Below are 27,901 nucleotides of genomic sequence, written 5' to 3' on the forward strand. Positions count from 1 at the left end.
TGGAGTTGAGTTGAAGTTTCTGAACATTTACAGGCTTGCAAAGAGGGATTGTTCACCTCACGTTGTTGTTCTCACACGTCTTCTTAGGTGGCACAACTTCACCGTGATCCACAATGGGAACCAGGTGACCCTGTACATGGACAAGACAGTGCAGACGCTTCGCATTAGCGACAGCAACTACTACTTGCATCTTGACCCCGACCTGTATATCGGCGGCGTGCCTCACGAAGCTCCGGGTACTAAGAGTGAAAAAATTTTCTTGCATTTGTAAACCATAGCAACCATGTTCTGATGCAAGTGTATAATCACACTGTTGCTCATACTTTCAATGTCAAAACGGGGCCCTTTTAGTGTGATGTTATTGCTTGGTGCAAATGATAAGTCTCATCAACCATGAGAGGAGCTAAGGGAGCTTGCGAGCCATTGATTGCACTTAAAGGAATTTGATAACTCGAGTGCACAATGCTACTTTATGGCCATTCCCCCACCCTTAAAGGAGCCATGAAGACAAAATTCAAGTTTGTTTTATTCGAAAGATTTCGTGTTCTATAGTGCCCCAGCTCTTGTTTGGAAGCAAAAGACACTCTATTCACTGCGAAATTAATCAATTTAAGCTAACATTTTGATTCTCGCGCAAAAAAGTGTGTTTGAACGACGTTTGCAATGACATCATAAGAGCAGGTCTTTCAGCTAAACTTGGTGTGGAGTGGCACGGCCGGACTCGACTCTCCTCCTCACGAGTCGTGACCGGCCGTGGGAGTGAAGACTTGCTTACTGTTAGTCAACCTAGAGGGCGCCACCACACCGCGGCAAGCCATTTTATTTGTTTTATTTGTTTTTGAACGTATTTGTTTTGTTCATGGAGACAGTAATCGTTTCATAAAACATGGTGCACGCTTGATAAATATGGTCATGTAATTGACATTGTCGCTTGCATCAATCAGCCAGTGTAGTCTGAAACAACCCCAAAGGACCGCAGGGCTGTGCATCTAAACGAAGCATAGTGCGTGCAATACCAACAGCAGTACGCATCGGTACTTCTATGTTTACGTGTGCTTTCGTAACTTCCACTGTTTTTCCCACCATTCTTACCGATGCAAAAAGAATGTGCCCTAAATTTAAGCGCAAATGGCTTGTTCGGTAAGCTTATAAGTTATAACTTATAAACTTATAAGATAACTTATAACTTATAAAATGTGGATTGGGCATTCCCAGTTCACAATTGACGCACTCCTACCCCGTTCTGTTCGTCTACCTTCCTCAGGTCTTGTGACAGACCTGCAATTTGTGGGCTGCTTCCGGGAGGTTTACTTCAACCGCGACAACTGCCTACAGTCTCTCCGCAAGGGGGAGCCCAAGGCGCGACATAACGGCATCTTTCCCGTTGAGTACGGTTGTGCCCTTGTGGACACCATCCCGCTCACCTTCCCGTTCGCCGAGTCACGACTCACGCTCAACCTGCCCAGCAAGACGCGGCTGGACATCTCCGTCGACTTCAAGACCACGCAGAACGAGACAGTCATCGCTTCCAGCCTGCTTCGCTCAGACAAAGGGCAGGGCTTCTGGGAGGTGAGTGGTGCCTTGTTGCCTGTTTGGTTACCTCCACAGGCTACCGGTTAGCATTAGTAAGCAGTTTGTAGAAGTCTGCTCACATGTTCCCTGGACTTAATGAAGGCATAGAATAGAAAGAAAGCTTTCCTAGCAGCAGGGTGATGCCTTACGTGAATGGAAAGAACATCTTGAAGGTCTGCAAGTGCGTGCTGCAGCAGTTGTGCAAAAAGGCAGAAAAAATGCAAGGGTAGCTACAAGAAAAAAAAAAAAAAACATTTTCCACCTTGGGAATGGAAAGAAATGGTAACTTTTTGAATGCTAAACTATGGGTGGACGCCTGAACCTTGACTGTGGATGCTTCCACTCACCATTAATCGTCATCCATTGGATGTTTATTCCAGGGTGAAGGCTTCTTTCAGTGGCTTCTGCACTCCTGTTAGTCAGATTAGCCAAATTGAATCTTTGCCCCTGAATTTTCTTATCATAATATTGTCCCTCATTTTCTGCCTATATTTGCTTTTCATCTTGCCCGCCATCAGTTATTAAATATTTTAAGAATCACTCTACTTTGAAATTCCCACACAGTGCAGCCAATTTTCAAACTTGTGCAGGCTTAGTAACTGTATACCTATATTCTTTTCTTGTTTGGAGACAAGCCTGGTTTATGCTTTGATGCATGTACTGCCGGCAATAATAATACAATGCTCAACTTATTTCTGTCCAGGCAATCTTTCACGCACGGTACGATTGCGAATACCACTTAGATTTATTTCGTTACTCCGAGCCGTGCGAACACGACGGTACGCGTAAATTTCACATCAACCGTAAAGATAGACACATATTGGCAATAATGGGGGCTATTTGTTGCACAGATCCGGCTGAAGAAGGGGACTGCCATCTTCACCATCGTTCCGGATGAGACAAATCCATCTCACTACTGGTTTCTCAGCAAGGGCAAGCAGCTCACTGACGGACACTGGCACCAAGTGGGTGTCATCTTCGAGAACGAGTAAGTGTACACCTTGTGGTATTATGATATTACTCCGTTACAAAATGATAGCAATTGACTCCAATATGACTCTAATACGACTCTGATTGGTGAGGGCAACATGACTGACATGATAGCAATTACTTTGATGGTGGTTCGATCTCTATTATGCAGTGCTTAAATGGTCGGTGAAATGCTGTATGCTTCATTTTGAAACCCCAAGCCATTTCAGAACTGTAACGATTAGGTTAGTTGGATACCTGTTTAACTCATTTCACCGCCATTTAGGATATCTTTGCATGTGGCAACAAATTCTGTTGCGATAGAAATCTCTCTAAAGGAGCTGGCAATCAAATAAAGCCTGCAATTTCGAGAAATTCTTTTCGTACATATATCTGAAAAGTCAAACATAGGCCCATGTGTCTCTGCTGCCAGGGCTGGAATGAAGTGGCCAAAATGAAAATAGCTAGTGCTCCCTACGACACACCTGTACAATGTAGCAACTAAAATGTTGTCAAGGGTTTGACCAAAGTGTTCGTCTTGTCAGGCATTGTATGAAGAAACAGTAATGCAGTCACTGACTGAGTTAAAATAGTACAAAGACGTTTCGGAACTTGTACAGGTTCCTTGTTTACAATGAAGTGAAAATGCACAAGTTGTCGAATTTAAATGGGAAGTTTGTGATGCAATTACCGCATGTATATCAATGGCAACATCCCTTCTTTCCGATTCATCATATCAGAGCGCGTTTGTATGAACGATGATTCCAGTAAAAGGTGTGATGTTAGGATCCGTTCTTTTGACAGAACTGCAGCGTTGTCCCAATCAACATCGTGCGGTGGTTCGTGCGCATGCTCAGCAATCTCATTGGAGGTCATTTTTTGGTTTTTCACGTCGTTTTGGTGGTCTTTTATCTTTCTGGAGAACTTTGCCCCTGTTTTGCCAGTGTAAACTTGGTTGCAGTCAGCGCAGGGGATGCAACTGACAATGCTGAGGAGGAGATTATCGTGCAGCGGGCCCTTGACTTTTACGAGCTCATTCCAATGCTTGCTGGCTGGCACGTGTCCAATGCCTAGGTCATAATCTGCAAAAATACGGGCCAAAGCTTCGCTTATACCATGCACATACAGAATGCCGACGGTGGCGGTGAAAATTTTACGATTGTTAGCCTTCGTTTATGGTATTTACTTCTTGATTCTTTCCACAAGGTGGTGATGGGTAGTCATTGCCAGAAAGTTCCCGGCGTACTACTTTAAGTTCTGTTTGCAAATGGTTCCCGTCCTTGTAGATTCTGTACATACGTCTGTACTTTTTTTACTTGGTCAGTGACTGCATTACTGTTTGTTTGAACAACTAAAATGCATAAACACAGGCCAGAGAGTTTAGGTATGAAAAGTTTTGCAATGCCTCAAGAGCAGCTATCAATCCTAAATTCGAAATCTTGACTGATTTTTCTTTTTTGCTGTAAGGAAATTTTTTCTATAGGCAAATAAGTTACAATAATAGAGATGTGTGGCCCTTTCCCAACCCTAAAAAATGTGAAGTTGTATACACATAAAGCAGCACAGTGCTTGTTCAATGAAGACAACGTAAGCTATTTGTCGGCGAGAGGCTTGATATATATGCACTTGTTTGTCAAATTAAGCATGTGCGAATTGAAATAGAGTTTATACAAACCGAAAAAAAACAATTGGATGCCCGATTGGACCTGCCGAAAACAATTGGAACCAATTAAATGCCTTTTTGGTACTGCCATTTGGACGTGTAGGTTGATAATAAAAATGACAAAAGTATTCATTACATAGCAGCGCAATAAAATGACGAGATGTCAGAAGAAACAAAATGCAATGCATGCTGTCCTGGATGGTACACCTGCATTCTCCCATCACTTTTTCCTACTGTTATTCGATGAATTCACACAAACTGGCTCAGTTCTTTTCTCTTTTGCACTTGTACACATTACTGCACTTGTTCCCTCGTTCATTTGGGAGTCTTTGTTAAAAACTAATGGGAACCAATTAATTGGTTCCAATTAATTTTAAACGAATTGGTTCAAATGGTGCCAATTAGCAGTTCAAATGGTTCCGATTGGTCCATTTGTGTTTTCGGCAGGTCCAATTGGGCATCCATTTGTTTTTTTTTTCGGCTGGGATCCCAAGGCTCACGGTGCATGATTTTGTCGCGTACTGTTGCAGAAACGTTGAGCTGACGATCGACTTTAGCCGGAAGCTGAAAGACACGTACCCACGCCCTGTGGAGCTTGTGGGGCCGCTTGTCATTGGAGGATTCCCCAAGCAGCACGTCATGGGTACGTTATGCAGAAAATGGCCATATTTGTCCTTCTGTTTCACTTGTGTGAGAAATTACTTTGTTTAATAGAGAAAGCTGGTGTTAGCCTAATCACAGTGCTTGGCTCTCTATGTCAGATTTCGTTCTTGCATTGCACAAGTGGCCACATGGCATAATTAATGAGACCAGGCTTCAGTATTGTGCCCAACATCAATGCCAAGAATATTACCGATGTTGCATTGACATGTTACTTGGAAGTTACGAATATCTGTCGCACATAGCTGCTTGGCCTTCAGCACTGCATTCATAGGGTTGTTCGTTTTCAGGTTTTATATATTTTTAAAATCGGGGGTAAAAATCCGGTGCTGTTTTTTAAACTGATAACAGGAGAGAAAGTGGGATTTTTGTAAAACCATTCCACAATTCGGGTTTTTTCGGGTTAAATCTACAGATGTATTAAGTCATACACGCAGTTTATTTTATCAGAAGGTATCACAATGTTCTTAACTGAAACGCGTTATAATTGTTTCAAGTTCGTAATCAAGAGGACATCAGGGTTTTCTAGCAAATACTCTCCGAAATATGGTATTTGTTTGGAAATGAATCAGTAGTGATGACAGTAAAGAGCATTGATAACTTCTACGAAATTTAAGATTTTATTACAAACAGCTGGTCATCAATTTTTTTACATATCCTTGTTTACATACATTATCATCTGCATGCGGTCTCCATTCGAGATCTGTCTCAGCTAGGAAAAAGTTCTCTCCGCATCACAGCTTCCATTAGCTTGGCACAACAACGTCAGTGCAGCATTTGCCATGCTGGGCTAGCAAGCGGCAGTGTTTGAAAGCTGGGTTTCTGCAGGGGCTTGCTTCCAGCTAGTGCTGGTTGCGAACGGCACACTGTCTGTGCACGATTGGGCAGATCGCTACTTTGAAAAAGTCCGTAGGGTGGAAATCGGGTTTAAACTGATTCTCCTGAAACGTGTTCGGGGTATGAAAATCGGGTAAAATCCTGTTTTACTCGATAACGAACAACCCTATGCATGCACTGTACAAACAAAAAACTGTAGTTTGCTCTTCTGTTTTTGAAAAACTTGTGTCCCATATCTTTACCTCTTCTGTAAAATGTCACTCAAGATAAGCATGGCCATTGGTACTGCTTCCTATTGCTGCCACCACAGTCATCACAATAGTTGCTCTCTGTAATAACTACACATCCCAGGTGAAAATATGTTTTTTTTCTAGCTGGATTATTGAACCAGAAATTTCCTCTAGTTAGAAATATTCTAGCAAGAAATAGCAGAATTTATAGCTAGAAATTCGGTTTCTAGTTTATTTCTAGCTGGATTGAGATATACTTCCAGCTAGCATGTGGCAGTCCGGCTAGAAGAAAAGAAACCCCGCAAACTGGAAATAATCGTCTCTAGCTAGACTAAGAATTTTTCTAATTAGAAGCTGTCAATTCCAGCTAGAATCTAATAACCAAGTCAGAAATGAAGCCGGAGATTATGATTTCTTGCTAGAAATGCTCTTTCCATTTTCACAGGGGATACAAATAAACTGATATGAATGTTCAGAAATTAGCTCAGTTAGTTTCAGTGCACAATTGAAAAGGAAACAGGGGTCTTAGTTGAAAAAGTGTGAAAGCAATAGTTAAATTACTTACACAGGAAAGATGGCATGGGCAATCACCCTGGTAGAAAGCCGCCTTTAGTCGCGAACATCACAACCATCGATCAAGTACATACAGGCCATTGCATACAAAAAAATACCAGCCGCTCGGCGCTATTGGTGTGTGGCATGCAGGCTTTGTCGGCTGCATCCGGGACATCTACGTGGAGAAGGAGTGGGTGGACCCTCGCAAGGTGGTGGGCACCGAGTACGCGCACGGTGAGGTCTCCCTGGACAACTGCCGCCTCATCAACCCCTGCAACAACCCCAACGCCTGCGAGCACGGCGGGCAGTGCTACCTGGACGGCTCCCGCTTCAAGTGCAACTGCAACGGCACCGGCTACACGGGCAAGACCTGCCACTTCTGTGAGTCAGTCTTCTCAACCGCTCATGCCAGTGGCTGCTACGGAGGCAGTACAGTGCTAGACAAAAAGTTTACTTTAAACGCCTCTTTGGTGCTTCCATTTAGACATGTGTAGGTTGATAATAATAACAATGACAAAAACGTTCATCCCATAGCAGGACGATAGAATGACGAGATGTCAGAAGAAATCCTGGATGTCGCACCTGCCTTGTAACGTCATTGTTTTGCACTGTTATTCAATGAATTCACACAAACTCACCCAGTTCTTTTCCCTTTTACACTTGTATACATTAATGCTCTTGTTCCGTCATTCATCAAAGAATCTTTGTTGAAACGTGCCTCAGCAAGGATTAAGGGACATTTCTGCATACAACTTCTTTTACATCTTTTTCTGTGCACCAGTTACTCGATGACGCTATACGTTTTTAAACACATACAGGAGAGACATGGATCTCAGGGCTGGCATAGGGAGTTGCATTAACTGCTTTGCAGTAAAAGAGTAAGGGAACGTCTCCCAGCTTGTTGGTAATCGATACCACTACGCAGTGCACAAACCGACAACAAACAAAGAAAAGGGACAGACGTAGCGCTTGTTTGTGTCTCTTTCCTTTGTCTGTTGTCAGTTTGTGCGCTGTGTAGCGGTTTGCAGTAAATGTCTGTGGAGAATACCGCAAGCCTGTCATACAAGAAGAGCGACGGGTGCTGGCAGGGCTTAATTGGCATTTAATTGCCGTGAGTGATTGGCCATGCTTAATTGATGCTGGTGCATGCAAGCGCAGATAGAGTAGCCCCTATAAGCTAATATAAATCCCCTGCAGCAAGGCAAGAAGGAAATGAGAAGGCAAGCATGGCAGGGGGCGGCAGAAAGTGAGGTGGGCAGATGAGGTCACGCAGTTTGCATGAATAAATTGGTCGCAGTTAGCACAGGACTGGGATAATTGGAGATCCATGAGGGGAGAGGCCCTTCTCCTGCAGTGGGCGTAGACAGGCTGCTGCTGCTGATAATGAAATCCCCCGCCTCAAACTACAGCAAACCCTGTTAAATTCACACTAGTTACACCTACATTGCTGTCTGTTGATATGGCGAATATCGGGCATGGACTCCCACTGCACGCATTCAAATCAGAAAAAGAATGTGACGTATATCTATTACAGCACACAGGTGATAGTCAATTAGGGTAATGTCGCACAAACATGCTAAGATGCGCTTAGCAGCCCGGAGTGGCCTGCAAGCCCTTCACTATTTCTTTGTCTCCCCGTCCTGCCGATCCTCGCAGCCACCTACAAGCGCACCTGCCAGGAGTTGTTCCTGGTGGGCTACCGCAAGTCGGGCACGTACAAGATCGACATTGACCGCAACGGGCCCCTTCCCCCTGCACACGTCGAGTGCGACATGCAGCGGCCGGATGGCTCCATCGCCACCAAAGTCAACCACAACATGCAACGGGAAATGGTATCGTGTCCTTCTCATCGACACTGGCTAAATTTTATTTCACTTGCCGGGGCTTTTCCTATCATTCATCGCGGATTGGATAACCATTTGAAAATCACCTTTACCATACTCAGTAACAAGTTAAGAACAGCACTAGCTCACGTAGGGTATCACTCTACCCAAGTAGTGGACTCGGATGTCAACGGGCGCGTACGTTGCGAAGGGAGATTGCTATGAATGCGTGATATCGTCTGCCTTTTCTCACGTAGTTTGGTTGTCATCGCTGCAGTACTTAATTTATAAGCATATTACAGTAGCCGACCATTCTTTCGGACTGCGAAAATTCAGACTTGCTGGATATTTCGGACTTTTGCGAGGAACCGCCAGTTGTCCCATAAGAGTAATGACTAACGGATTTTTCGAACTGCTCTTTTATTTGGACTATTTTTCATTCCCCTCCAGGTTCAGAAAATCGGTCGGCTACTGTACGTCCAAAAAAATGATGGAAACGGCTAGTGCCATGTTAAATATTCCTGGTAACGCACTACGCACTGTGCAGAATAACATCCGGCTTCTGCATAAATTTACTGGGTGCTTCTTCTCTTCAGGCTGTTTGGGAAAGCCCTAAATGCTTTTCAGGTCATCTTATATGATTTGGCACAGTTGTGGGGACTACGTCATAACCAAGATTTCTTTCGCGCAAAATTGTACAACTGCAGGAAGTGACACAAGGACACAAAACTATAACCCTGAATAAGAAAAAAAAAAGTTTCCTGAGCACAAATTGTAGAGCTAATTTGTACTAGTGGATTGTTGCTACATGATGAATAAATAAACCTGAGCCACTCAATATTTTACCTTTAGGGTCAATTGAAACCTTAAACTTTGTAGGTTATGAATAAAATTTTTCTGTTTCACCACCTTCCTTGCATTGACTGCTGTTTCCATAAAATTGTTTTGCTACAAGGGGGTTCTTTTAGTGATTTTTGTTTGCGGTTATGCCCATGAAATGTTAACTTGGGTGTCTCTTGCTGACGTTGCAGGTGGTGAGAAAATACGGCCTCGAAGGTTTCTACATGGACATAACTTACCGGGAGTTCACACCTGAGATGCTGCAGTCTCTGATACTGGCCTCAAAACAGTGCTACCAGCACATCAGCTACGAGTGCTTCAAGGCTCCACTAGGGTGAGTTTCTCATATAAGGATCTCGAGCAGTCTTGGAGCAGTTTGTTTGTTGTGTATTGAAAAAGTGTGGTGCATCGCAGCAGAAGTATAGGCTATTTTGACCATCACTAACAATTAGCACCGTTGTTTTAGAGCTAATAAGAGTAAAAAGTTGGGCTTTACATGGTAAAGCTACACATGGGTTTCAAGGCATGCATTGTGGAAGTGAGGGACTAATTTGGACCAACTGGCATTTTTTCATCTGCACCACAATTTTGTGCTCACGGGTGTTTTTGTGCTTTTTGCATTTTGGTTCTATGGTAACCACAGCCTTCAAAGCCTAGTAAAAATACCATAACACTGCTCAGACGTTGCTGGGTGATGGTTTTGATACTGCATGTACATAGTTGGACGAGGGATAAAAATCATAAATGTGCAATTTTGCAGAACCAAAGTAAATTAATAATCATTTGGGATGACTTCAATCATCTCATCTTATTTTTGGTTTGGTTGGGTACAGGTACAGAACTAGCCAACATAAAAAGGTGATTATATTAACGGCTAAATTGGGGTGGAAATATTCAAATATGAATTTGTAGAGTGAATTCCTGAGAAAATTTTGTTAGCCTAAGACATATCTCAAAGCTTCAGAGAAAATGTGACAAGCACACATTATCAGTTGACAGAGTTACATACTTTGAACGTCATGGGGTTTTGCTTGCTTGCACATTGCAGATGGCTGTGCCATGGTACGCATGCACAATGTGGCTGCAAAATTATATATATGCTATGCTTACATTTTTGAAGGTTTATTTCAGATGCTATGAATTGTCTCCCGATAACAATATTGTTGCGGGTATTTTGGTAATCTCCATATATTTGAATGCTCTCAGACTTCTTAACTGGAAGTTTTTGTCTATACTATTAACTTATTAGGAAGCTAATGATTTTTATGTAGAAACTTAACGTGTATGTCAGCCAGACCTGCACCTCCTTAGCACAGCCAACAATCTGATATCTCTTCGCATACTTCACTAAACCATGGCAAATAACCTAACTCATGGCGTATTTATAACCTGTCAATTCAATTTAAGCCACAACAAAAAGAAGTGTCATAGAACAGAGAAAATTGTTCATTTTTTCTTGTTCTCTTGAAGGAAAACCAAGCAGAACATTTCTTTCTTAATTAGCAAATTCCACCTCCAAATAAATTACTTACTAGTGTACCTCTCACTCACTTCACCAAATGTCTCCCTACTCTATCACCACTTGCATTCGTCCATTCACCAAGGGTGCCCCCGGAGTTTTTAACAACTTGCTGGCTAACACAAGCAGGCATACGTAGGAAGGAGCTAGGAAACACAGGTACACACTTCTGTGTCCTAATGTTGTTGGTGCCATCATTTCATTAGGTACATGGTAGGTCGGAGCTCGCCTAGAGCCGTGTTTCTTCACTCACTCCAATCGTTTTAAGTGCACAGCACTTTAGGGGCTCGCCTAGTCGTCATAGCTTGCTCGCTGTAACGCTTTGACGTCAAGCGACTGCCAGAATCGGGTGGTGCAGGAAGACAGCGGACCCAAGTACAGCCCATGGCATACCGTAACGGCGTCCCACAGAGGCTTCGAAAACCAAGCTGTTTATATAGTCATAATAGTTCGAAACTCCTGAACCGTTGTTGCTTGTCATAAATCTCCCCGTTGTTTAGCGCAAAGAAAACTGCTGGTAAATTTGAGGCAAAATATGCAGTGGAACCCCGTTCTTACGTTTTTCACCGGACCGGGAAAACTAAACGTAAAAACCAGGAAAACATAACAGTGAGGAAACATTTCACTATGTGAGCTGCGCCGGGACTAGACAAAAACAACGTAGTAGCCGGGAAAATGTAGCACTGAGGAACGTAAGAGCGGGGTTCTACTGTATATAATTAACCGGCAGCCCCGTGTTCATTTAGTTAAGAATGCCCATTGGGTTGGTTTTTACGATGGTAAGCGACAAAAGTGGCCGCCAAAAACGACACGTTCCAAACTGCGCAGTTAAGATGCCGGCCCCGTGCGGGATGAAAGCAAGCAGAAAAAGAACGGAACTTCCGCTCAGGCTATTCCAGGCAGGGGGTGTGCGAGCAGTGCGAAGGCGGGCAATTTGAACTGCATTGGGCAAACCTCTGTTCAAGTCATCAAGAGAGGAGTGCGACAGGGCAGCAAAGAGTGTGATGGGTGGTAGCAGTGAGCGGATAATGGCGCCACAGCCCGTTATGGCGAATCACTGCTCTGCACTTCTGACAGCTTTCATGTTGAGTGGAACGGCGTTAATTTTTTCCTCTGTATGGGGGATGCAGGCTGGAGAGCTACACGTGGATGGAGTCGTCGGCACGCCGCCACTACGTGTCGAGCATCGGCAGCGGCCGGCCCGCCTGGTGCCAGTGCGGCGAGACCAGGAGCTGCTCCAACGCGTCCCGGCTGTGCAACTGCGACGTGGCCGACGGACGGTGGCGGCTGGATGAAGGGATCTTCCACAAGCAAGAGGACTTGGGCATCCTGCGTATCTACATGCTCCAGCCCAAGGGGCTCGCACACGACGCCGAGGCCCGCATGACGCTGGGGCCCCTGGAGTGCACTGACACGAGTAAGGGTGCCGTTGCTGCAGATGCTGTTCACTTCCTGTCATCCTCTTAAAATTAACCATGTCTTTGCAGCACTTAGCAAGGAGTCTATTTCGAAAGAGTTCCATAACTCATTTCAGGAACGTTTAACCAAGAGCACCTTCCGGCAACATTTGGTATGCTTTGTATGCAGTGATATTGTGGCACATTGCTGAAAACATCGAAATGTATTGCAGACCTTGTGATACGGAACATTTCGTACAAAAATATTTGGTGCTGATGCCTTTTGGCGATGACTTCTTGGTTATACTATCCTGCAGAACTGGATGTAAGGAATTTTTTTACATTACCTGAGAGAAAGTGGTAGCTGGTCCCAGCTAGTCATATTCCCAGTTAGGCCCAACTGGTCCCATCTGGGACCAGCATAAAGCAGCTGGGGCCAGCTACCATTTTTTCTTGGGTAAGCAGCAAGAATGATCACAAAAGTTTCGTTTGTGATGGTACTCTCTTTCTTGGAATTGAAGACTAACAACCTCTTCAATGGCCAGTGTGGGTGAGTTACTGGGTTTGCAAGAGTATGGCCAGTGAACAAAATGCAATTTTAACCACCGAGCGTACTTATACACTAAGTATCATAAGCCACATCAGCTTTCAATCAGGAAGGCAACAATAGAGATAGACAAACGTTGTCATAGTAATAAGCTCTGGCAACTGTATACAATGCATCACAAGAATAGCAGAACACGTGACAAAAAAAAACAGCACAACTCATGAGGCGCAAGAGATGATGTAGAACAAAAACAGTGCTGTGTTTGTGTCCTTCAAATTTTCTTGTCTTGCCTATTGCACTGTTTATTTTTGATCCATGGTGGATTGACACAGAAGCATGGGGATAGAACAGCTAACTTCCCGAAGAGGCACAAGGCTATTGGAATGCACATTATTTGCGTACTGGAGGCTTGCGTAATCCTAGACATTTTTAATTACATCTTGATTACTAAATCACTTCAATTCCATTTCAATCTGTGATGTGGAGGCTTTCTTTTTTTTGCTTTCCCCTGTCTCAAAGTTGGCTGGAGGTTCATAATAACATGTTTCCATTTCTTTCAGTATTGGCTTTACAAGGCATTTTTAGCATTAGCGTGACTTTCTTTCTATAGTTTAAGTTTGCCTGCTTTTGCCAGTGATGCAATTAGCTTAACTCTTTCGCTACCGCCGGAAAATTGACTAATTTTAGGGGTCCAAGAAAACATTTTTTTTCCTGCTAAAAAATTGGTAAGGCAGTAATTGCAGGAACACAAAATGCAGATTATTTAACGGCCTTTCCAATAACAGCAGTTTTTCAAAGGTTTTTATATATCATAGTTGTAAAAAAAATATCAAAATCAAAATTTCTGTCAAGTTGTCGAAAAAAATGACAAAAAAGGAGTTGTGTTTATCAAACCACCGGTAGTAGAAAAAAATTAGAATATATATTTTGTAGGGAAACATTTCGAAAGCACGCCCTAGAAAAAATGTCGACTTTCGCGGAACAGTTTGTCAGATATAAAAAAAAAATATGTTAGCATGCACGGTGGTAGTGTCATGTGGTGAAGCCCAACCTCCAATTCAAAATGTGCAATTTCGGGTGGTTTCCTGGAATAAACCTGGTGGTTTGTCATTATCAGAGGCACCAATTTGCCCCCACATAACGTAAAAACATCATGTCAATGGCTGACTTTTCATTTACAGCGAGCACAATATTTGGGACTAGCACGCGATGCGGAAAAAAAACATGCATAAAGTTGAAAACGGCACGCCGTCGCTGATGCTTGTTGTCGTTCACGGTCAGTTATCTCTCAAAACATAAAGCTGAGCTTTATTATCATCTTCTTACTCGCAATTGTAGCCTTGCTCGCAAAAATGAGGTACGATGAGCTAGAATCGTGCCCTCCGATCTTTGGCCGAGTAGCAGTTGCGCGATGAAAAAGATCAGCACAACGAGCCTCCTCTATTGCAGCGCCACCTAACATTTTTCAAATGAAACAGTACAAAAACTTCTCGGCGACTCCGTCCGAATAGACAGTTCAACTAAGTAGCAACATTAGACACCCGGATATACCCTCGCATGGAAACGAAACTGGAAGTCGAACAGCTGGCAGTGTAAGGCCAGTTTGAAACGTTGTCCTCGGCGGAACAGATATCTGGCGACTGGGTGTGATCTTTTGACTTGCATCTGAAGTTCTTATCGCAGAAATCGGGTTAGGGTTCGGTGAAATCAGGAGCAGCATGCTTTGCTCGAGGATCAGTTGCGGACGCTCAAGGTGCAATGGCAGGTAGCCTTGAAGTTGGGTAACTGCGTAGTAGCGCTAAATATGAATTTCGCGATGCAGAAACGAAACCGAAACTGTTGTAAACTGTTTGCGAATGGTCCTGGGGTAAGTAGAACTACCACAGTACTTAGAACAACGTGCGCAAAGGCAATAAAACTGCCTAAAATCATAAAGTAGCTTTGCAACCAGGCACTGCTTGACATTTTCAGACGACTTCTGGAATTATTACTGTCAGAGCGTGAACCGGACGATTGAAAATCGTTTGCTAGTTCCCCATTCACGCCCTGATAGCAAAAAACAAGCGCTGGTGCAGAGTAATTACGAGTTGCACGCATTCTTCGTTGGTAGCAGTGACGCGCGATGACCACGCCCCTTTTCCACACCCAGGTGGTTCAAAAGCGTGTCAGAAATTCTGTTTCCATAGCAAAAATGAAAACAAAACTGATTTTGAAAGGCCATTTTCTGATCTAACTCCGAACAGCTTTACTTGTTCGAGAAACGCGTGGAACGCTATGATAAGGTGCTCCCAAAAGTATCGATCAAATTGATCGATTTTGATAGGCGCGGTAGTGAAAGAGTTAAGCACACTGACGCTGTGGTTTGCACTAAATACAAATTGCATCATGAGCAGTTCTTCTGCAGAAGCACAATGGCCATGATGTGCATACAATCGTGCCTAACTTAGGTACCCAATACAGTCGAGTCCACTTTTAACAAACACTTCTGGAAACGGAAATATGCGCAATACCCATTTTTTGCTATATCTGAACACAAAATATACATGTACAAATGGCGCCTGGAAACAAATATTTGTTCTCTATAGCTGGGATTTTGTTAAAACCAGGTTCGCTATAAGTAGTCTATACTAGTATGTATTTTGTATGCCATTTGTGCACCTGTGCACTCAAATACAAATGGCTTTGTATTTGTATTTGGTCTGTAGGCAAACTTCTGGCCTACAGCAGGATTTGGCCACCCTAGTGTACTATTTGGTTAAAACCTCCTGTATCAGGAGAGGCCTTCATCATCCAGTCGACAGAAATAGACTGAGGAATGAATGAATGGAATGCCTTGAATTTCTTGTTGCAAATACTGTGTAAGTCGGAATATAGGTCGAGATTTTTTACCAAAGAATTTACCGAAAAGTCACCCCTCGACCTATATACCGGTCATTTGCATAATGTTAGTTGTCATCTCAGAACCAGGCAACCCATCGGGCCCATCCAAACCGCAAGGGAACCATCGCCACCGACATCAATCGGACCCGCCACTATCTTTTTTTTCTTTTCTTTGTGCTTCTCTCACTATCAGTGAATGTGTGCATGGTATTTTCTTCTTGCTCAATATAACTTCAGGCACTTAGCACCAGTTCACCACACCATTGAAAGGAAACGTCACATAGGTAGTATGCCCAAGCCAATGGCAACATGTCCCACTAGCGCCAGTTCGGTGTCACCAAAAAGAGTGCATGGCACTGGCGTAAGCTAAAGGAGCACAGCTCTCGGTATGTGACGCTCGGAAGACCTTGTTTTGTGGGCGCTGCGCTGTGCACCTGGAACTGATGGACAAGGTGGCCACTTTTGTCAGCGAGCATTTACAAGAGGTAGAACTTTATAAGCAATTTTCTGAGTGCACTGAGGAGGACTTGGTGTGTGAAAGGCAGCCAGACAGAGACAATCATCGGACGAGATTTTAGCCAGCTCTAATGAGTAACCTTAGATAAAACAAGTGCTTATAGCCTCAATAAAACGATAATGTGTGAGTAATTCTTTTTTGTCCAATTTCTCGGCCGCAAGGTAAGGCGTTCGACCTATATTCTGACTTATACGGTAGCCACTTCGTAGGTGTGTGGGTGTAGTGGGGTTTGCTATTTTGGTGACTGGAAGCAACACAAGCAGGTACCTTTTTCTCACCTCCTACCTGGGAAGATAGCTATAAATGGAAACTGAGAAGTATAGGAGCTTGCCTGGTGGCACTGTCATGGAAATTTTGCGCTACAGACTGTGGTCTTTTCCCCTATGCACGCAATGCAGACACGCAACAGTACGTGATCACATTCAAGACTGCCCCGTCGTACCTGGAAGTGCAAACCGGATGGCGCCGAGGCGACCTGGCCTTCAGCTTCCGGACGTCCAGCAAGCGTGCCGTGGTGCTGTACCAGGCTGCTCTGCACGAGAAGCACGGGTATCTGCTTGCCATGATCACCAGCGGTGAGTTCATTATGTACCGGGTCAACCTTCGTTTTGACTCGTGTTAATACTTGCTTGATTGAGGACGCCTCAGTGAGCAATGGAACGGAACATAAAAGGGGTAATGTTAAGGGACAAGAAGAGAGCGGAGGGGGTCAGGGAATAAATGCATGTTAAGGACATTTTAATGGAAATCAAGAAGAAGAAATGGGTGAAGAAGATAGAAGATAGGCGGGCAGAAATTTAGGTGGGCAGATGAGATCAAGAAGTTTGTGGGGATAAATTGGTCGCAGTTAGCACAGGACCGGGGTAATTGGAGATCTATGGGAGAGGCCTTTGCCTTGCAGTGGGCGTAGACATGATGATGATGATGATGATGAATGGTTGCTTGACTGGATGCTTTACTGGCTCGTTATTGTTGGATGCTGTATTGTGTGGAATGAAATGAGGGTGGGAAGGGGGGGGGGGGGGGGTTTCTTAGCTGCTTTGAAACACATGCTTGAAGTACAATACTTTTAAAGGCTTGTAGTGTGTCGGCATTTGGGTTTAAGTTGGAGAGAAAATAGAACCAATTATTAACTGAATAAAATAATGTAATAAATAAATAAACCTTCATAAATAAACTGGGACTTTTCTGGTGTGAAAAGTGGCATGACAGAAATAAGTTGCGCCTTTATCTCAGAAATAGGTTATTGAATGGGGGTCCACAGATCTGAAGGGGTCTGCATGAAGCCCTGTTTGAACCTCTTGCCCCTTCCCCCATTTTTTGTATCCTTTTTACCAAACCTTGCAATAACGCGAGAGTGGTGTCGCTGCATGGCATGTGCGTTTGTTTGACTTTTCCACAAGGCATGCATCTTAACGTTGGCATTTTGCACAACAGCAGAGCTATGAGGAAAAGTCCGACACTCAATGGGCACGCATAAAATTGATGTATGGGCGACTAAAGCTGCAAGTGCAAATTGTTTGACAGTGTGACTCGTATCAGAACATTTCATCGTAAGGTCCTCCATCACTTTTTGAAGCTATAGGTTAGGTCCCTAGCAAATTCATGGTCGAGAACCACTGAGCTAGAAAAATAGGCGACAACACTCTGCACATGGCTACGGCACAGATAGCATAAAAGGGATGCTCCTCATCTCTCTGCCCATGCAACACTTGTCGACATATTGTTTTTCCATCCATCTATAGATTATGTTAGAAAAAGTGAGAAGTGCTAACCACAATAACGACACCACCATGTCTGCAGTAGAAAAAGGGCATTCAAGGAAGCAGGCTTATAGTTTTGGTTTTTCGTTCCAGTCACTGGCATACTCAAGGGTGGGGGGCTGAAATAATGACTACTAGTATCATCAAGTAATGACTACAGAGTACCAATAGTTTTATTTCTGTTGAAATTAATCTGTGCACTAACGTACTATATGCAACTTTGATGCATGCACACACTTTACGATCAGCCATTTCGCTACTTCAGTGAGGAAAGGATGAACAAAACAGTCAGAAGGTGGTCAATGTAGAGTTCAACACCAACTTGAAATTTTTAATTTAATTTTGTTTGGGTTTTATTTTTACTTTTGTTTTGTTGTTCTCGACCTTTTCCTCCTTTTATGTTGCCTCTTTCCCCATTTGAAATGAAATCTAGTGTACTCCACTGGGCTCTGTATTCAGTGCATGGGTCATTACAGACACCCACCAGATAACGTCTCATTCTGGCCTCTTCCTCCCCACTAACGGCCGTGCGTGCAGACTACGAGCTGTCCTTCGAGTACACGGTGAACGGGGAGCCTCGCATCGTGAAGCTGCTGTCGCGCAGCCGGCTCAACACGGGCGAGTGGCAGCAGGTGTGGCTGGACCACGACACCCACCACATGCGCTTCACCGTCAACCTCGACTCCGTCATGGTCGACCTGGCCAAGGACGAGGGTGTGGGGCCCTTCGAGGGGCCCCTCTACATCGGAGGGGCGCCCAAGTGAGCGCTTGCTCTTGCTCTCTCATTCTCTTTTTCTATCTTCTTCCCTCCCTCTCTCCTCCCTCTCCCCTCCATCTCCCTCTCTCCCATCACTCTCTTCCTCTCTCTCTCTCCCCTCTCTCTCTCCCTCCTAAGCAATTGAAGGAATCCATATTGAGTGAGCTGTGCCCGTTGAATTGCAGGGACTTGCTGACCCACCCGGACATTACTGAGGGCTTCATAGGCTGCTTCAGGGGACTGATCATCAACAACCACGTGGTGAACCTTTACAACCATCTGAGCAGAAGGTAAGGCCTCCGTATTTGCATAGCTGTTTGTTAACTCACGTCTGCGTTACTGTCTAGCTGCCATTTTGTACAGTTTTTTTTTAGATTGAAGTTGATTCCAGCTCCTAATTATTTCGCTAAACTTAATGATGAATGCACTGACTGCTTTTTCAAGTATCCGGAACCATCTTTTCTCTTCCAAGACCTAAGTCTCAAGTTTAGTGGTCACTTTCCAAATAGATGAGCGTCAGGAAAAGCACAGATTGGGCAATCATTCACACGACAAACTCCAATAAAATGGAAATCTATTTGTAGTGCTTGTTTCAGCCTAGCATGTTTTTTCTCAGCGCTTTTTTTTTTTTAAATTTGCAACAATTACAGAAATAGGTTTAAGAAACCTTGTGGCTCTCATTTGTTACAGTGCACATGACTGTGACAACGTTCCTTTAAAGATGAGATAATTTCAGCTTTAAGTAGTTATGCTGCAGTTTAAGACGTCTTTACTTGCTTTTCTTTTGTAGGACGAGCAAACGGTAAGTGCCAACGTCGTAAAAAGTTAGCATGTTTACTAACACTACTCGCACTCTACCTACTACCTCTTCCTGCTTTCAGCAGTCAGTTGCTGATGCCAATCACGTCTTCGTATTATTGAGCACCCCACATCTTGAAAATTTGTATTGCTGTACCTTACTCCACTGCACAAAAACACAACTTTTGTGCACCTTTAAGCACTGTAAGCTCTTGCACACTATGGAGAGGGGCAATGAGGGGCCCAGTATATGTAATAAAATAAACACTGCCTTGGTTTGAGGACAGTAAAAATAGCGTTGCATCAGCATGATCTTTAAGCAAAGAACAGCTGAGCTTTTACATAATAAAATTGTTGAGTTCATGAAACGCAACGCTGGTGTTGTTGGCTGGCGGTCTACTTGAAAAAGCCCATAAAAGTGCTAATAAAGCACTGAAGAGAATATTGGTCATAACAAATTATCAATTCAAAATTGCATTGCATGCCCCGTCTTGCTTGGTAGCACTTCTCATATTTCTTTTTTTCAGTATTCAAGCTGCAGACATAAGAACACGTTGAACTATGAGACTGACCTTTTCTTTTTAACAGTTCTGTGTTTGTGGTCTTAGTGACACTCTTAGCAATTTGCCTGATGTTGTAGACCAATTAGGTAATTTTATTCGCTGTTAGGTAATTTTTCTGCCTCACCAAAGTTTCAAGTGCACTAAGAAGCTGGCTTGAGGCATCATGTTAGGAAACATCGTGTCCATAAATTATGGATTTTTAAATTATCAATTTCAAGTAGTAAATAATAGAAGTTCATTTGGTTTATTTTGTGTTGTGCATACTACCTGATTTTTAGTTTACCTAGGTATTTGAATGCAAGCTCTTACATGGAACCTCAGGAACTATCTTTGCATAGGCAAATACAGTAGAAGCTCGCTAATTCGAACTCCAAGAAGATGCCACCTCAGTTCAAATTAATGAAAGTTCGAACTAATGAAAGTGAAGTACAAAAGCCATACATTGTGAATGCGGAGCAGAAGAGCATGTCAGCAATTGAATGTTGGAGAAAAGCTATGATTGAATCCTGCCTTTTATGCTTGAAGGTGAAAGCTAGAGCTTCTCTTTCTAATAAGTGAACGTTGTGGAAGGCCTCCTTTACGTGTACTCCAAAACTGAAAAAGAGATGGGTGCATACCGTATTTAATCACGTAATGAACCCCTTACTTTTCTTCAGAATCTACTTCCTTGTCACCTTGCATAATTAATGCAGCGGGAATATGTTTCATCTCGGCATGGTTGCTGATGCCGTAGACGATCGCAGTAACTTGATATCACGCCAAGTACATGCAGAAACGCTAAAAATGCATTCCAACAAAAAGAAATCTCAACAGTAGCCTGAGACGTGAGCGGGAATCCCATATGGTTCACGATTTAAAAATTGAGCGCTTGCGGAGCGCCACCTGCTGAACACAAAACAAACCTAAACATTGGAGCATGCAAACAAAGCACCAAACACACTCCACACTCCTTCCCTGCTCTGTGCTCTTCCACGACTTTGCCATTACGCTCCATGATTTTGTTATTCAGCTGTGTTCCTACTTTTTTTTGTGCTCCCGGTGCATGGCGTACAATGGGCCAGCACATGAGCTGCACAGCCGGTTTTAAACTGAGGGTGGTGGAGCATGCGTTGATGCACACGGAAACCGCGCAGCGGGGCGGCACTTCAGTGTTGACCCAGTGCGCGTATGTGCTACTGGAGAAAACAAGAGGTTTGGGCGATGAACAGGGATTGCCGTGCGTTTCGTGGGCCCAAACAAGGGAAGTTTCCCAGTGTGGGAAAAGGAGCTTTGGAGTGCCTTGATGGCACGAGAAATGATGCTCTGTGGGCCAATGACAATTGTGAAGCGGCAAGCGACTCCAGTGAGGAGGACAGCTCCTATGCGAGTAGGGGGACGCTGGCGAGTAGGGGGCCACTAGCATTTTATGAATAAGAAATTTCATTACATAATTAAGCACATGTATTTACTGTAAAGGTAAGGCCTTGACAGCGCTTCTCTTCGCATCTTTATTGTATGAAATTTCAACTTTTAAAATCTGTCGCAAACTTTTTCCCGCATAATGAACCCTCCCCCCAAATTCATGCCAAATTTTATGAAAAAAAAAAGTGGCTTCATTATGCGAGTAAATACGGTATATTCCACCTGGTCATTACTGCCGAGCAATGGCCACTCTGGTGCTCCATCCGCCACCTCCTCTCGGTCACTGGCACTGACAGCTCCTGCGCTTCTGACCTCAGAAATGGTGCCGTCTGTCAGCTTGCCTGCCACCCTGAACTCGTGTCCACATTGACGTAGTCCACAAATAAACTCCTTCCAAAACGTCCGCTATGGGGGATTTACATCGCTTTTGCCCGATTTCACTTCTCTCTCTGTTTTTATCTCCTCTCCAGAGGCGACACAGCCTCAAGTATTGGCAGCGGGACCGTTTCTCTGGCCGTGCACCAGGCTTTAAGCTGACGGCACGGTGGCTGGTAGTTCGAATTATCTGTGGTGGAGGCAGGCCCCTCTCATTAAAAAAATGGGCTTTTCAACACACAGGCTTCTGTGGAGACCTAACCAGACCAAACCATAAAGTTCAAATTATCCATAAGTTTGAATTATCGAAGTTTGAATTAATGAGCTTTCACTGTATTACTATGTTGCTTGCGATCACGTGTTTCAGGACTCTGATGATAACTATTTTCAACAAAGATTTATGCTGGTTCAGTTTGTTTTTGTTGCCAGGGGACCAGGAACGCTTGGTTCTGATTAAAGGGATATAAAAAATGAAATAAATTTCATGAATCTAAGTAGGGGAAGTGCGTTTTGTGTTCTATTGTGCATCTCTTTATCATCTGAATGCTGATATAACTGTATTCGAAAATGATTAATTTGCATTTAACTCACTACCTCTGCTACCAACTCACTTTTTTACCGTATTCAAAAAGTATTAATTTGCATTTAACTCACTACCTCTGCAACCCACTCACCCTCTTATCCTTTTTCCCTCATTTTTTCAGTCTACTAATTCACACTATAGAAATAACTGGAGGCTGTGTAGTATGCTTCCCTCGTCTCACTTTCTGCACCTTATTTATGAAATAATGCAATGCATGCCTCTCTGTGTCATTTTTTTTCTTGTTTTCACTGAATGGTTATGTTTGGGGTGACCTTGGTTGGGCCGCAGAGTGCCGGACATCGTGATGGACTGCCAGCCATCGTGCTCATCCAATCCATGCCAGAACGGCGCCACCTGCCACGAGAACTGGGGATCCTACAACTGCGAATGCGAAAATTCTCTTGCGCACAGCGGATTCAACTGCGAAAACAGTTGAGTATGGAATATGCTGGGCCTGCACAAATGAGAGGCAACTCTCGTCCTTTGTTGAGGCAGGACAAGAGCATTAACTGCGTGTCCTCATTAGCAGGATAAATGACTATGTAGCCTCACATACGGCTGGCAAAAACCTTGTTAGGGCCAAAATATTTTGCACTAAGCGCAGTCTTGTGTTCCAACCCTGGCTGTTGGGCAAACCAAATTTTCTGAGCGCGGCAAACCTAGCTGCATCTTTGTGTTGTAGAAGGTCATGACTGGATGCAGATGCAGTTGCCACCAGCTTCGATGAACTTAGGCTGGCGAGGGAAATCCTCAGAAAGCATTTTGGCATAAAGTGGACGGTACCTTGCTTCAATTTTTGGTCTGTTAAGAGGAAACATAGCTTGTAAAACTATTTCTTCTAATTTTAGACATTTTAGGAACAATAGACAAAACACATGTGTTAGCCATAAAGCTGTAATCTTTATATTTCTCACTACTGTGAACCCTAGCTGGTGAATGCAATAAGAGAATCGTTTTTTTTTTTGATGCATCGCTTGGAACTAATTTTACTGCTCATTAAACTTTGGTGTTTGAAATGGACATTCGAAATGGTTCCTTGCTACTGGTGCCACCAAAGTTTTATGAGCAGTAAAATTAGTTCCAAGCGGTGCACCAAAATACTGATTCTCATATTACATTTACCAGGGTTCGTAGTACTGAGAAATATAAAGATGACAGTTTTATGGCTAACACTCTTTTGTGTATTGTTCCTCCAGAATTGGCTAATTTTCTTCAATTATCTGGGGAACTAATTGACTGATAAAAAAAAATAATGGAATATTTGAAATCAGTGGAAAAAAAGCAACAAGACTGGCAAGTTTCACAGAGTTTACTTAAAAATTAAAAGGAGCTGTTTTACGAGCAGTGTCCGGCCTTATATAAAAATTTCAGAGGCAATCTTCACCAATGGATACCAGGAGAGTCAGCCTTAAATACAGACTGAAACTAGACAGAGTAGACACTGCAAGCACTACAGATTCAAGTTAAGTTTACTGAGCACGTTTTTGCAGACTTAATTATACACTTGAGTTTTAAGCACCAAATGCTGTTCGTCGACCTATCCTCAAATTTCAGTGCGAATGTGTGCATGCCTAAAATAGCAGCCATTCTCTGTGGCACTCCTTGTGACCTTGTAGTTTCGGCTTGTTAAGGGAGACTCACCTGCTAACATTCCTATGGGATCTTTTACTTCATGGCCCACGGTCTTAAAAACCATTGTGCGCCAATACGAAAAGTTCTGCAGATCCATGAAAATGCTCCGAACAGCCTATAGTTTGCTTATTTTGAAAATATGTCACTTCTGTACTGAATTAAAACAAATAAAACTCTCACATGGAAGACCGCTAGTGCCATCTAATGAACACTAGATAAACTAAAATGCATTTCTTGTTTATTTTTTATTTCAGTAACGATGTGCAATACTTCTAAAAGAAGCAATCTAGGCGGTTAGGAGCATTTTGATGGATTTATATAACTTTTAAATTGGCACACGATGCTGTGGGTCATGAATTACATAGCACCGTATTTTCGCACGTATAACCCACCCCTGCATATAATCTGCACCCCCCACTTTCAGCCCGCTGGAAAAGAAAAAATATCCTCGCTTATTGCCTGCACATTTGGTACAGGAAACGCTGCACCAAAGCTACTGCTCAAGCAACACATCACATACTATGTACACAGAAAAAGCATGCATATTTAGTGAGTAGAATACACTGACTGCAAGGTGAAAGTCGCAATTCACTAATAATATTCAGTCATTAGAGTGTTCTCGTCCTTGTATTTTCTTCCTTGTCCTTGTATGTTTTGCGCAATTGCTGCCATGAAAGCTTGCTTAGTCACTGTTACTGTGTAGGAACTTTACAGCACAATGCGCATTGCCGTGAAGCTGCACTAAAGGAAAAACCACTCGTATTATCCGCACCCCTACTTTGCCACTGAAATTTTCGCATTTTTGGTGCGGGTTATACGCGCGAAAATACGATGTGATCAGGTGAGTCCCCCTTAAAGCATAAAATTGAATGACAAATATTCAACAAATCATCCCCACCAGTTCTGCTGTCTTTTCTCCATTTTCTTGAGGCTCCACCTGCTATCCATGTCCCATAATTTCCTCTACCCTTTCCTCAACTGCAGACCTGAACCAGAACTCGATGACGTTCATCACGTCGAGCTCCTGCTACCACCGTGCCACGCTGGGCAACGTCTCTGACCCGGTGCTCGAGGAAGACATTCTGCTCAGCTTCCGCACATACCAGTCCGAGGCCCTGCTGCTCTACTCTTTCAACCACCTCAACAACTTCGTCCAGCTGCACTTCGAGAAGCGCAAGCGCGTCGTCTTCACCTTCAACTCGCAGCGTTCTATCGTCCAGGGTTTCGTTGAGGCACCTGGTGAGCTTGCATGCTGCAATCTGTTTCAAATCTTAATATAAGTGCTGTGCGGATACTGACTAACGGCTTTTATTGCCAGCCTTTTAATTGTTTACTGTTTAGGCTGTGTCACTCGAATAAAATGTCACCCGGCTGCGTTTTCTGGCATAATGTCACGTCTAACACTACTTCATTCTCCCCAACCTAGCCCAACCTAACAACAAAAACAGTGATTGAAATCTCTTAATTCTAAAAGCTAAACTAAATGACAAGATAATCATAGAAATGCCGTATATACTCGCATAATGAACCCACTCGCGTAATGAACCCTTCCTCCTCTTTTCTTCTTGAGAATTTACTTTTTTAGCCACATTGAATAAAAAATGCAGCGGGAATATGTTTCTATCTCAGCATGTTTGCTAATACCGTAGTCGATCGCAGTAACTTGATAACACAATACAGTACCCGCAGAAATACTAAAAACGCATTCCAACAAAAAGCCGGAGACGTGAGCGCGAATGCGTGGCTCACAATTTAAAAATTGTGCGCTTGCGGAGTGCCACCTGCTGAACGCAAAGCAAACCTTGCGACATAGAAACGTCACGGCGTGCAAACAAAGCACAAAACGTACTCCGCACTCTTTCCCAGCTTTTTGCTGTTCTAACTGGTTTTGGCGGCGTGTGAACAAATCCCTAAACTTGCTCCGCACTCCTCAGTTCTTGCTGTTCCGCGACGTTGCCATTACGCTCCATAGTTTCGTTGTTCAGCTTTGTTGCGACCTTTTTTTGTGCTCCTGGTGCACGCCGTACGATGGGTCAGTACATGAGCTACACAGCCGGTTTTAAACTGAAGTTGGTGGAGCATGCGTGGAGGCACATGGAAACCGCGCGGCCGGGCGGCACTTCAGCGTTGACCCAGTGTGTGTATGCTACGGGTGAAAACGAGAGGTTTTTGGGAGAACAGGAATTGCCGTGTATTTCGCGGGCCCAAAGAGGAGAAGTTTCCCGGTGTCGGAAAAGATATTTTGAAGTGCCTTGACCCCGGAAGACGGTGCGCTGTGAGCTGACAACAAATGTGAAGCCACAAGCGACTTCAGTGAGGAGGACAGCTGGCCTTGACTAGCATGTTTGGAATAAAAAAGAAATCTGATTACATAATTACCTACGCATTTTTACAAAAATGGCAAGGCTCTGACAGCGCTTTTCTTAGCAACTTTACTGTATAAAATTTCAACTTTTAAAAATCTCTTGCAATTTTTTTCCCACGTAATGAACCCTCCCCCCAAATTCATGCCAAATTTTCTAGAAAAAAAGTGGGTTCATTACACGAGTAAATACGGTAATAAAAACCAGAAGGAAAAATAATGACAAAATGAAAACCAGCTGGTGCTGGGATCAAACTTATGCTGTTTGAATGACAATTCTAAAATAGCAAGCTCGACCACACTTCTGGAGGGGCTAGTTTCTGTAGTGTCTTAGTGTTGCGCTTAATTGGCGTGCTGGTGACGGAAGACAGAACCAACTGCCTAGATCATGAAGTCGTGTAAAGAGCATACCACGTGTTGGATTCTTACATTGTTTCATTCCTCAATCAAATTTACACAATGCAAATACAGAATCTTGTTGAAACTACGTTGGTTTCATCAATGTTCTGGTGAATTTTGCCGGTGGAAAATTTGTGCACAGGTAGTCATAAAAACAGTTGCACTGTTTTGTATTACACATGGGCTTATCCAAAGGCTTGCACATTTCCTGCACTAATTCTGATCATACTCAGAAGGCAATGACACTACTTGGAATTGGGAGACATTGATATATTTCACTGAACATGCTTTTGGGACCTACCTGCTGTTGTATATACTGCATGTTGTAACAACTTACAGACTTCGAGTTGGGGGCGTGAAAAAAGCAACAAAGAAAAGGATGAGTTGGAGAAAATGTGGGCGGAGCAGCTAAAGGACACGTGCGTATAAGAGCACTGCAAAATGTCGATCATTCCCCTGTTCCAGATCTCGCAACTGGCCGCATCATTCAAGTGTTTGTGGATAGGCAACCCGACCGCACAATCCTCCAAGTGAATGGAGACAATGTCACCATCCCCCACCCGAAGGCTTTCCTCAGCAACTACTACAAGGACCCCTGGATAAAAGGAGAAGAACTAGGTGCGCACTGCTACAGAATCATCTCATGGATATACAGTCCGGCCTTAACCCTTTAACTGCCACTACCGAGATAACTCGTGAAACCACCCACGCACACCCCCTGCTACTTCCGAGTATACTCGTGTTGCTTTTTAAACTCACTCCCTGCCTCTCCCGAGACAATTCGTGCGGAAAAAAAATTTCGTTCATGTCCCGCCATCTATGGAGAGGTCACCTAAACACATAGAACTTGTAAATTAAATTTTAGACAACAGATGGAGTGCACGTTTTTACACCCATGTCGCTTCGTATCAGCAGAGCGCAGCAGCCATGGGGAGACAGCGCGACACGTGCGTCCGCGCTTTGACGGACGAATAAATTAAACAACTAGGTACTGATGAATTCTGACTCCGATGAAAGTGATAACGATGAAGGAGCTCAGCTAAGTGACTCGTCGAGTGACGACAGCGAAGAATGCCACCAAAGAATTCCACACCAAGAAGGTTTTCTAAACGGCAGGACATCCTACTTAGCAGATCATTTTGTTAATTATTGTGGAAATTATATGTAATTAGTAAGCCTTTCGTATTTGAATAGGATAATCCTGAATAAATATCTTTACATGTCCTGTGGAGTATCATGGTGCATTACTAGCATAAATT

The 27,901-nt window shown here is 43.5% G+C and overlaps 1 protein-coding gene across 8 annotated transcripts in view; it reads left to right on the forward strand.

The window, feature by feature from the left end:
• The window catches only part of Axo (axotactin), a 138,935-nt gene that overhangs the window by 74,783 nt on the left and 36,251 nt on the right, over window positions 1–27,901 (forward strand). For all 8 annotated transcript variants that reach the window (XR_013320303.1, XM_077690963.1, XM_077690968.1 and 5 more), the window contains 14 exons: window positions 88–236; window positions 1,265–1,569; window positions 2,424–2,560; window positions 4,735–4,847; window positions 6,637–6,867; window positions 8,143–8,318; window positions 9,341–9,483; window positions 11,799–12,085; window positions 16,408–16,584; window positions 18,310–18,532; window positions 18,715–18,819; window positions 22,538–22,680; window positions 24,866–25,120; window positions 27,108–27,260. Coding sequence is in view for 7 of the 8 variants with exons in the window: in XM_077690963.1 (XP_077547089.1) it covers window positions 88–236; window positions 1,265–1,569; window positions 2,424–2,560; window positions 4,735–4,847; window positions 6,637–6,867; window positions 8,143–8,318; window positions 9,341–9,483; window positions 11,799–12,085; window positions 16,408–16,584; window positions 18,310–18,532; window positions 18,715–18,819; window positions 22,538–22,680; window positions 24,866–25,120; window positions 27,108–27,260 (2,597 nt within the window). In the remaining variant the exon portion in view is untranslated. The remainder of the gene's footprint in view (window positions 1–87; window positions 237–1,264; window positions 1,570–2,423; window positions 2,561–4,734; window positions 4,848–6,636; window positions 6,868–8,142; window positions 8,319–9,340; window positions 9,484–11,798; window positions 12,086–16,407; window positions 16,585–18,309; window positions 18,533–18,714; window positions 18,820–22,537; window positions 22,681–24,865; window positions 25,121–27,107; window positions 27,261–27,901) is intronic.

This window comes from Haemaphysalis longicornis, unplaced genomic scaffold (assembly GCF_048455015.1).
Source record: "Haemaphysalis longicornis isolate Haplotype H1 unplaced genomic scaffold, Haemaphysalis longicornis Haplotype H1 scaffold_10, whole genome shotgun sequence".
Classification (NCBI taxonomy): Eukaryota; Metazoa; Arthropoda; class Arachnida; order Ixodida; family Ixodidae; genus Haemaphysalis; species Haemaphysalis longicornis.